This window comes from Chiloscyllium plagiosum, chromosome 32 (genome assembly GCF_004010195.1).
Source record: "Chiloscyllium plagiosum isolate BGI_BamShark_2017 chromosome 32, ASM401019v2, whole genome shotgun sequence".
Taxonomy (NCBI): Eukaryota; Metazoa; Chordata; class Chondrichthyes; order Orectolobiformes; family Hemiscylliidae; genus Chiloscyllium; species Chiloscyllium plagiosum.
The window spans coordinates 34,009,214-34,021,252 of record NC_057741.1 but is presented as its reverse complement, the minus strand read 5'-3'; the positions used below and the strand labels follow the sequence as shown (position 1 = coordinate 34,021,252).

The following is a 12,039-nucleotide window of genomic DNA, read 5'->3' as shown; positions in this document are numbered from 1 at the left end:
CTTTACATAGCATAGCAAGCGTTATCCAAGTGATTAAATTTGACAACGTCAGAGATAACTTTTAAAATGAGATGTTAGATCAGAATACATGTTAACATAATGTGATGAAATAAGATGAGAGTTAATATATTGAACATCACCAACTGAAAGTCATGTACAGTCTTGAGTTGGAAATATATGTCAATATTGCTTTATTGTCACAGGATCAAGATCCTGGAATTTCCTATCTTGGAAATGTCCACATCATACCTGGGCTGCAAAGGTTCACGTAGGCAGTTTGCTACCATCTTCTCAATTGCAATTGTAGATGGTGCATATACTATTCCAACAGTGCTAATGCCCTGTTGTGGGCAACAGGGAAAGAATTTCCCACCTGGTTCTTCCACTCCACTTCCATAACTGTGATTGAACTGCAGAAAGGTTCCAGTTATGTGACAGAGCTAGCTACGCTCTGAGGAAATTCAATGTCCCCAGATTTGAACATTATGCAAATATATATCTCACTATTCAGTTCTTTAACTTTCCAATGTGCAAACGTGATGAGCCCTTTTTGCTATAGGCATTTATTTTGTGTGCTGAAGAAGCCAGCATTCTGTAAGGATATAACTTTCAGGGCATATTCAGTTCTACATTTTACTGTTCCAAAATATTAGTTACATGCAACGATATCCAGAAATAGAGGTGAAGATAGTTACAAGGTCTCCAAAATTTCTTGCAGTACAATTTAAGTTGTTCAGAAAAGAATATAAGAGAGGGAAAGGGAGAGAAGTAGAGCCAATGTCAACGTGCAGCTTTTGGGACAGCAACTGTTGTAAGTGGGGAATCCAGTGAGACATCCAAGAGTGGTTTGATATTGAGAATTCTAGAAAGGATGGAGGGGCAGAAAATTTGACAAGTTATTAATAGCAAACACGGGTATTTGCTTGATAGCAGTAGTCCTTGAAAAGCTGAAGTTATGTCTGTGAGTGTGGGAATGCAACTCCCAGAATGCAGGAGAACGTAGGCTCTGAAAGAAAAGTGACCAGCTAAAGCAAGCAGACTTTGAGGCAGACCCATGACAAAGTGGCTCTTGAGAGAGAACTTCAAGGCCAGCTCAGCAAATATGAAGAATTGTGATCCCTTATGAAATTCAATGAGGTTTAATGACTCACCATGGCATTGATATTTGAATGAATTTGCTGAGGAATTGTGAGATTGGTCTTGGTCTCATTTGCCAAGGGATGTGGACTGTGGTTTGTTTGATCACTGTCAATAACCCATAGTTACCATCTGTTAATTCTGTGTGTTAGAATAGTAGTGGTACAAGCAGTTGCACTGCTGATTTAATGTTGTGTAGTTAGGTTTATTGATGTTTGTTCAAAAATGTGGAATTTTCTGACTTTATTCTCACAGTAACTCATTTTCTGTTCACTTAAAAGAATAAAAATCAGCACTTTCTCCAAAAATTGAAACATATATTTGACAATTTGGCCTGAAATCATAACAATGTTGACTGGATCTTTGTTGACCAATTTGTTTAAAATTTGCTGTAGTCTATTAAACAACTTAACATGCTTCTAAAGTACCCAAAGAGTCATTCAGATCCAGCAATTCTTGAATTTATTCAGGAATGGGAATAATGGGAGAAATTGGCAAAGCCTGACTTCTGCTTTGAGAGAAATTGACATTTCAGAAAACTTTCAGAATACCAGAAAGGTGCACACATTTTGTCCTTGTGATGTCAGAATGCACACCATCCTATAGCTCATTACTGGGACAATAAGAACAGGAAGAGACTATTTTTCTATGCAACTGATCTAAACATCAATTCCATTTTCCCGGAAAGACATTTAACTAACAAAAAAAATTCTGAAAAGAAAGATATGTTGTTGAAGATTTCCAGCTTTACAACCACATGATTAGCAACAAAGAATACTAATTAACACCTGGAGTCTGCTAAGGCGTTTGATACAATCATGCATGGTCTGATATGCCATTCCATTCCACTTTCCTCACTATACTCAGCACCTTCAGTGTTGACTCCCTCATTGGTCAACAAGCGATCTACCTTTGCCTTAATAATATCCTATGACCCTGCCACCGTCACCTTCTGGGGTAGGGAATCTCACAGATTTGTGGCCGTTTGAGAGAGAAAAATAATCTTTGCTTTGAAAGGTGGGGGCTTCATATTTGTGAACTCTGCCCCCTGGTTCTAGTCTCTCCCACAAAGACAACACCCTTCCTGTCATGTCCTCTCTGGATCTTTTATGTTCCAATCAGTTTACCTACCATTTTTCTAAAGCCCAATGGACACAGGGCCAACTGTGCAACCTTCCATCAAAGAATAATTGCTTCATCAGAATTTTATCTGAACTTATTCCAATGCAATTTTGTCCTTTCTTAAATACTGGGACCAAAACCATTTGCAGTACTCCAGATGCAGTCTTACCACTAACCCATATAAGTGAAGCAAAGCCTCCCTACTTTTATAATCCATTCCATCTGCAATAAATGACAATATTAGATTTACCTTCTTAATCACTTGCTGCATCTGCATGCTAACGTTTTGTGATTCATGTACAATGACACCCAGATCCTTCTGTACAACAGAGTTCTGTAATTTTTCTCCATGTATTTTTGTTCTTGCCCCTGCCAAAGTTCACATTTTCCCACATTACATTCCACCGTCAAATCTTTTGCCTAAGGATTTAATCTATTTATCATTTTAAATTTAAAACTTTATTTAATCTATTTATCTTTGCAGACATTTTTATGCCTTTTTCACAACTTACTTTTCTACCTATCTTTGTATAATCAGTAAAAGCAAGAATACCAAACTTGAAATATCACAGGAGCCATTTTAGATTAATCCTGTCATGGGAAACTGACAGAATCAGATCACTGAGTTGATTCACATCCACACCCAATTGCATGCCCTACTGAGATCAAAGGAGTGTAAAATGGGTAGAGAAGAACACGGGAGTCCAATCTGAATTGGCAGCTCTCTTTTCAATGTGTTACCTTCAAAATCTGCTTCTTTCTTACTGCGATTCTAGTGCAACATTTGGATGTGTTTTATCAACAACTAGAAAAGCCAGATTTCGAATGCATTTTACAGACGGAAGTTGACAAATGCTCTAAATTCATGTGCAAAACAATTCTGTAATTGAAGGATCAACATTTTTCCACGAGAGTACTGAGCCAAAAGAAAAACTCATTAGATTTTGCAATGGTAAACTATGGCCGCAATGGCGCATAAATGTCAACAATTACAAGACAAATGTAAGCTGAGCCAAACATTTGATAATTGATTCCTACCTTCCTGGACAACTTGGAAAGGATTGTTGCTGTCCACAAATGTCACAGAAAATGTAATTTTCTCCGTCTGTAAAATGTCCTCATTCGTGTTAAGGTCAGTTACAGCCAGCCGAAACACTTCATCATCCTTCTTGGCAGTTTCATCAAAAATTGCCCCTGTTAAAGTAAAATGATGGTTTTTGAAATACTTTGGCAAAATGTATGTTGCACTACAACATAACATATAACACTTGATCTCACACCTTGCCTTGTTGCTGACACTGGGCATATTTGTATCACAGGCTCTAGCAAAGGGGTGAAAGGGAAGTGTTATGTGTCTGAAAATCCAGATCTGGAAAACCTGACTGAAAAGGTCAGCTGTGCCACATTGGTGGCACCTTGCCAATGATCTATTTGTTTTCTGTATTCATATGTCTCCCCATTCCAATAACCTTAGCCTACCATCTTGCTAACTCTCCATGAGAGGTCTGCATTGGGGAACAGACAGTGAGCCACAAACCTGTCTGCACGCTCTGGTATTTGTAGAAGATCCAATAGCACTATTCAAAGTAGAGCCAGACAGCACAACTAGTGAATATTTATTCCCCAACCAATGCGTCAATAATTTCATTGCTGTTTGCTGGATCTGACTGCACATGTTAATACGGTCATAAGTAATGGCTGTGACATACTTAATGATATCTGTGGTTGTGAAAGAAAAGTAAGCTCCTTTTAATTCCTGCATTGTGCGCTCGTCATCCAATATTTCTAAACTTGTGAATCTGACCTGCTTCAACAGCAACTATCAAGGTTTTGTTGCCAATCGTATATTATAGCTCATCACCATTCACAGGGACCACATTGAAAAACATTTTTCAGTAGGTCCGAGGGGCTAAAGCACAATAGATGGTGAGGCAAATGATAACTATTAACGATCTGAAGCATCAGTCTGAGAAAAAATGATCACACATGCATTTAAATTTGAGCTGAGCCCGAGGAAGTAGTAATGAAGGTCAAATTTTTCTAATGGTTATGCAAAACTATAATAACAGTGAATTTCCTGCAGGTTCAATTAATGTGAGCCTATAAGGGGACTATAAGAAGTATGTAAATGTTGTGCTGCAGCACAAGTCACATTTTCATTCTTTATGTGGCTACTGTGCTCAGTTAAACTTCATAAGAAACTTTCAAGAGGGTCAGATGCTAGTTTGTGCAGACATGCAAGTATAATTTTTTTAATTTAAATTGTAAATAATTAGCATGCATTCATTATCTTTCTTACACAGAGAGCTGCCGACCACAGTTAATATCTCCCCCTGTGGTTTGTCATCTTTACCGATAATTCGCACCTACTGGTCATCTGTTGCAAGTCTTCAGATGAGAATGCAATGCTGTAACAGACTGATAACTTGGGTGGCAAGATTGACATATGAAGAGAGAGTTCACACTATATGTACTGGACTTTAGAAGAATAAGAGAGAATCTCGTAGAAACCCCTATAAAATTCTAATAGGACTAGACAAGGTAAATGCAGGAAGGATGGTCCCGATGACTGGGGAGTCCAGAACAAGGAATCACAGTTGAAGAATCTGGAGTAACCCATTTAGGACTGAGATGAGGAGACATTTCTTCATTCAGAGAACGGCGAGCTTGTGGAAATCTCTGACGTAGAAAGCAATTGAGGCCAAAATATTGAATGCTTTCAAGAAGGCATCAGATACAGTTCTTGGGGCTAAAGGGATCAAAGGGCAAGGGGAGAAAACAGGAACAGGGTCTAGAGTTGGATGATCAGCCATGATCCTATTGAACAGAGGAGCAGGCACAAGAACTATAGGACCTACTCTTTTCTATGTACCTGTTCAAGGTCTCTCAAGATCTTTTCTTTCAATTAAACTGCTCTTGGCCTTCTAAACTTCTCCAGATACAAGCTTAGCCCATCCAACATATCCTCATAAGACATCCCATCCATTCCTGAATGAGCTGAGTAAACCTCCTCTGAACTATTACATTCTTCTGCAAACAATGACTTAAAATCACCCAGATCTCATACACTCCCCTTGGCAAGGTTAAGGAAAGAAGGAGAGTGTTGTTGCTTACCTCATCCTCCCCGACATTGTTATACAAATCTCACTCTGAGTAAAATACAGTAGTGTTGGATGGATTTTCAGGTTCACTCTGTGGGAGTTAAATGTCTCCCAGATGGAGTACAGCAAAGTGAACCTGATACATAAGGCTTTGCATGTCTTCTGGAGCCCATCATAGCTTCCCTTGTAGAGGGTGGGATGTTCTCCGAAGGGTCGGTGTGGACTCGATGGGCTGAATGACCTGCTTCCTCACTGCAGGGATTCTACGATGACAAGGTGATGTCAGTGATCCAGTGAACAAAGCTAATTAAGGAGCAGATTGAGATGAGTTATTTGGTTCTGAAGGTGAGGTGGAGGCTGATTTGTATAGATTTGAAGAGACATGCAGTGTCCTTGTGTTTTGTTTTGTCTTTTTCCTGTATTGTGAATAAGCCTGAATCAAGTTGTATAAATTTGTAGATATGACTTTTGTTTGGATACATTTGACAAACTTAAAGAATTCATTGAGTCAAAAATAACGCCTGTCTTCATGAACAGTATTATTCATCTATAAATAAAAGTGCAACAACAAAAATACATGTGGCTCCTTTTTGCTATTAGGGGAGGGTGGGTAGGTGGTAGGAGGGGTTATTGTCAGAAACATCCTCTGCTTTGACAATTGTGATAATGCCATGATGGGAGAGGATAGATTTATCCTCTCCAAAGATGTTACTCCTCCAGATGGCCTCCCTACTTTTTGACTAAAAGTTTCAACACAGAATCACACAACATGGAAACAGACCCTTCGTTCCAAACATTTGAAACTTGACTATTACGAAGAAATGATTAAAAATCTAAAGAACTGAGGATGCTGTAAATCAGAAACAAAAACAGAGATTGCTGGAAAAGCTCAGTAGGTCTGGCAGCATCTGTGGAGAGAAATCAGAGTTAACGTTTTGGGTCGGGTGACCCTTCCTCAGAAGTGGGGAAGTTCTGACTTCTGAGGAAGAGTCAGTCGAACTGAAACATTAACTCTGATTTCTCTCCACAGATGCTGCCAGACCTGCTGAGCTTTTCCAGCAATCTCTACTTTTATTTCAGAAGAAATGATTTATCTGGTTAAAGTCACATTGATTTTTCTGAGAACATACTATGTACAATATAATTGCCATGGTTCTTAAGTTAGTGTAGTCATCACACCTACAAGAGAAATGCTGCATTAGATATGGCACAATGTCCTGTGGTCACGAAAGATGCTAAATAAATCCAAGTGTTTCTCTCTCTCATAACTTCATGAAGGGGAGAGACTTGATTCACACATCAAACATTTTAAAGGCTCCATTGCATAATCAATTTGCATTTAATGTGTATGAAATCTGGGAAAATACATCATTTACTGCTATTGGAAATTCTGATTGAAACAACTGGAGTTTCAGGCCACTCATTGATCACATCCATAATCATTGGTTTTGAGATTCATATCATTAGTCAGTTGAAAGAGTTCAGTAGGGAGTGAGTAAACAGACCTCTATGACCTAATTACTGAGCTGTACACATCAGGAAGTTCCCAAGATTTGCCGTGTACTTCAAGTGGGCTCATATTTATACATTTGTACAAACAGTAACAACTGTATAGAGGATTTCCTCAGGAGGATAAAGGACTTGTGCCTTCCACCAAACAGTTTGTGAATGAAGCTAACTTCTCTTTATTAAGAATCCAATGAAGTAGGGCAGTTCTACGCCCTGTTAGACTCATGCTATTGGTATTTAAACCAACTGCTGCTTTTGGTTCCTGTAACTGGGACTGTGTTCCTCTGCAGCAAAATTCCTCTCGAGAAACCCATGTACGGAATCTACACTCAGGCTTTAACACAATATTAAGGGAGAATTTTGGATGGAAACAGCAGTGTCCTTTGAATTCTTAATTGAGCTGACAAACAGTAAAGATTTGCCTGTGTCTTTAAAAAAAGATAAAAAAAACATAATTACTGTTGTGTAAATATGAACAACTGATTGACTTTAGAGATTGTATGAATGACATTTGTAAGAAAAAAAATCGCTCTTTTACGGAAAAGAATTATTGCAGTTCACTTTATTTTAAATCTGTCATTATATTACTGTGTTACTTTTTAAATCATTGTCTTTATTTCTTATTTCTCAGACTTGGCTCATTAGGCAGTGGTCTTACATCTGAATTTGAAGATCGTGGGCTCAAGTCTCATTCCAGAGAATTGAACGTGTTCTGAAGGAACGATTCAGTACCATACTAAGGGAGTTCCTACATCCGGTATATCATAGACTCCCAGTCAATGCTTTACATATTTAAGACTGCACAGTAGTGAGCAAGAAATGGCCACCTGTGAGTCACCTGATTTCTGTCATGGATTAAAAATCATTCCCTTGTCTCAAGTAAGAACAAAAGGAAACTTCCAGGTGAACATCGTATCAATGGCCTTGCCTGAAACAAATTCAAACGGCTATTATCAAAGTGAATGGATCTTTCAATGTGCAGCACAGTGGCTCAGTGGTTAGCACTGCTGCTTCACAGTGCCAGGGACCTGGGGTTCAATTCCAGCCTTGGGTGACTGTCTGTGTGGAGTTTGCACATTTTCCCTGTGTCTGTGTGTGTTTCCTCTGGGTGCTTCAGTTCCTTCCCACAGTCCAAAGATGTTAGGTAGATTGGCCATTTGAAATAGCCCATAGTGTCCAGGAATGATTGGCTGTGGGAAATGCAGGGTTGCAGAAATAGGGGTGAGGGTGGGCCTGCTCTTTTAGAGGGTTGGTGTGAACTGAATGGCCTGCTTCTACACTGTGGGGATTCCAAATGCAAAAACACTGGTTATCTCAAGTTGTGAAATTCATGAAATAGAATGTGCAATTGACCTGACAACTCACCTCATTTGGAAAAGGACTTTGGACTTTTAAACAGCTTTTCTAACTACTTTGAAAACAACATAACCTGCCTGTGGAGCTAAAGTTCTACTGAAAGTCTTCAATCCATTAGACATCTTAACAGCCAAGTCAATGAACAGCAACACCATCAGAGTGGGAGAGGGATTCTCTGGTCCAGATGTTTGGTCACCTGTGAAAAAACTTTGGAAATTTGACTACACAAAACCTCAGAGGTTACTGAGAATCTTTCATTTTACCACTTCACCTTGAAATCATTATTTTTACTGAAGGCATGATAACTTGTCACAAAAGAGATTTGTCTGTAAACTATGTTTGTGAAAGTGGCTTTGACCCCAGCTGGATATGTCTGATGTAGCAATGTTTGTTTTAGTTCCCGTAATATAAGAAAAGAATGTGGATTAGGAGGTATTGAAAGATTCAACAGATATTTATTGAAGTCTGATAGACACAATTATCATACTTCAGTGTTGAGGCTAATATCAAGATAGGCGTAGCAGGTAGTCAGGAAGGCTAATGGAATGTTGGTCCTTATTTCAGGGGGATTGAGTATGAGTTTCGAGACGTCTTACTGCAACTGTACAAGGTGCAGGGAAACCATATCTGGAGGACTATGAGAGCTTTACCTTCCCCCTTATTTAAGGAAAGACATTATTTCATTGGCAGCAATTCAGAAAAGGTTCCCCGGATAAGCCCCGGTACAGAGGGATTGTCTAATGAGCAAATAGGTTCGGATTTACTGGAATTTAAAAGCATGAGTGTAATCTCTTAAGGGGCTTGACAGGGTAAATGCTGACATGATGTTTCCTGTCATGGGAAAGTCTTCGACCAGAGGGTGTAATCTCAGAATTAAGGGGTGCCAATTTAAGACTGTAATGAGGAGCAATTTCTTCTCTCAGAGGGTTGTAAATCTTTGGAACTTCCTGCTGCTGTGGAGCAGAGTCCTTATGTAAGGCTGAGATAAGGGTTATAAGGAAAGTGGTTGTGAGGAATGTTAGATCAGCCATGATGCTATTGATTGGTGTAGCAGCTTTGAGGGGCCAAATGGCCTACTCCTGTTCCTATTTCTTATGGCCTATAGTCATTCATTTGAAAAGAGTAGCATGATTCCACCAAGGTATCATGCTTCAAATGGCCCCAGTTAGGATGGAGTCTGAGAATTCTTTTCCGTTTAATTGCAAACTATAATATAGTGATGATATCATGAGTCTATCTCTACAAGGCATACTGCATACAGTCTGTGAGACACAACACAACAGTGTATAAACTTTGCACACCCCAGTCCAACACTATCATCTCCACATCACAACAGTGTATGTGAGAGAAATGAGTGAATGAGGCATCACATCGGTGGGATATCCAAACTGGTAGTAATACTTTAAAACTCATAAAAAGCTTGCTGCTGGGACTTTTTAACACGGGACACTCATTCTGGGGTTCACACCTTTTTGATTCTAACATTACTGATCAGTGGCATTGGAAAAGAACAACCAAATTCTGTACGTAGTAGAGTGTTACATGATTAGCTATGCTATCTTTCAAAGTAAACATTCAACCATTGCCTGACCCTCTTACTCAACTTAATGTGAAAGATCCCAACTCCAAGGACATTTGAAGAAGAAATTTGTTCTGATCAATATTTATCCCTCAACAAACCACAACGTTTATCTATTCATTATGTGGGAGCTTACAATGCACAAATCGGTAATCGCATTTCCTGTTTTACACAATGACTATACTTCAGAAAGCAATTCACATCGGAGGTTGTCAAGAATTTTGGATATCCCAGGAAGGGGAATGCAGCAACAGAACGAGGACATGCCGCAACCCAAAGGTCTAGCCACACTACCATACATCAAGAACATCTCTGAAATGATAGCCAGACTATTGCGACCACTAGGACTTATAACAGCACACAAACCAACAGCCACTCTCAGACAACAACTCACCAAAACGAAGGACCGGATACCCAGCATGAGCAAAACTAATGTAGTGTACAAAATCCCATGCAAGGACTGCACAAAACACTATATAGGACAAACAGGAAGACAGCTAACGATCCGCATCCACGAACATCAACTAGCCACGAAACGACACGACCAGCTATCCTTAGTAGCCACACATGCAGACGACAAGCAACATGAATTTGACCGGGACAACACTTCCATTATAGGGCAAGCGAAACAAAGAACAGCCAGGGAATTCCTAGAAGCATGGCACTCATCCACAAATTCCATCAACAAACACATAGACCTGGACCCAATATACCAGCCACTACAGCAGACAGCTGAAACTGACAACCGGAAGCGGCAGGGACAGGCCACTATAAATGCCGGAGGAAACACCACAGAAGCGCTTCACAGGAGGCTCCCAAGCACTGAGGATGTCACCTAGACAGGGGTCGAAACGTTTGCAACAAAAACTTCCAGCTCGGCCAACAGAACCACAGCAGCAATGCTGTCTCACTACATTGATCACCTTCACTTTCTCTGCAGTAAATGTCAAGGAGGAGAAAGTGAGGACTGCAGATGACTCCTGATGAAGGGCTTATGCTCAAAATGCTGATTCTCCTGCTCCTTGGACGCTGCCTGACTGCCTATGCTTTTCCACCACCACACTTTTTGACAGTAGACGTCAAGGAGTCAGGCATGGGCTGGTAAAGCTTAATACATGTTGTATGGCGTTATATGCCCGAATCGCAGGACAATGCACTATTGGGTAACATTGGGTTCAATGGTAGATGTGTTAATTAAGCAAGTTGCTTTGTCCTGGATGGCATCCAAATTCTTGAGTGGCCTTGTCACTGAGCCTATTTAGCCAAGTGTTGATGGTGTAAGGTGGGTGAAGGCATCAACGTTGGCCTGTTGAATCTGCAGCTGAATGCTCTATCATTTTTCTCAGTATTTAGCTTAAAATGGTGACAGGAGCAGAATTGAGGTAAGGGAAAGGGTGAGAGGAGTGGGGTAGCAGCAGAGCAGAGGAAATGGAAGATATCTGCTTCACCATAGATTGAATAACAGAATCCCTACAGTCCAGATAGCGGCCTTTGGGCCCACCATGTCTACCCTGACCCGCTGAACAGCATCCCACCACCTCCCCACCAACCCAGCCTATCCCCATAACGCACATCATTGCCGCACATCGTTGTGAACCCTCTGAGGGACAGGCTGCCCACTCAATTATCATTGAGTGGGCAACTCAATTACCATTGCTGACACGGCAATTGTGAGGGATGCTGTTCCCTCAGCAACGGCAGAGCACAGTGTAGGCTTCCGCTTCCACAGACAAACCCGCCTGATGGGATTTACTGTGGAAAATAATATGGAAGATATAGACTGTAGGGAAATAGATGGTAACATCTTGCAAAATATCCAGATTACAGAGAAGGAAGTGCTGGATGTCTTGAAACGGTTAAAGGTGGATAAATCCGCAGGACCTGATCAGATGTACCCGAGAACTCTGTGGGAAGCTAGAGAAGTGTTTGCTGGGCCTCTTGCTGAGATATTTGTATCATCGATAGTCACAGGTGAGGTGCCGGAAGACTGGAGGTTGGCAAACGTGGTGCCACTGTTTAAGAAGGGCGGTAAAGACAAGCCAGGGAACTATAGACCGGTGAGCTTGATCTCGGTGGTGGGCATGTTGTTGGAGGGAATCCTGAGGGACAGGATATACATGTATTTGGAAAGGCAAGGACTGATTCAGGATAGTCAACATGGCTTTGTGCGTGGGAAATCATGTCTCACAAACTTGATTGAGTTTTTTGAAGAAGTAACAAAGAAGATTGATGAGG

At 40.5% G+C, this 12,039-nt stretch overlaps 1 protein-coding gene across 2 annotated transcripts in view; it reads right to left on the bottom strand.

Annotated features, from left to right (window-relative positions):
• The window catches only part of grid2 (glutamate receptor, ionotropic, delta 2), a 979,554-nt gene that overhangs the window by 807,300 nt on the left and 160,215 nt on the right, over positions 1 to 12,039 (bottom strand). For both annotated transcript variants that reach the window (XM_043674401.1, XM_043674402.1), the window contains exon 2: positions 3,298 to 3,453. In XM_043674401.1, coding sequence (XP_043530336.1) covers positions 3,298 to 3,453 — 156 coding nt within the window. The remainder of the gene's footprint in view (positions 1 to 3,297; positions 3,454 to 12,039) is intronic.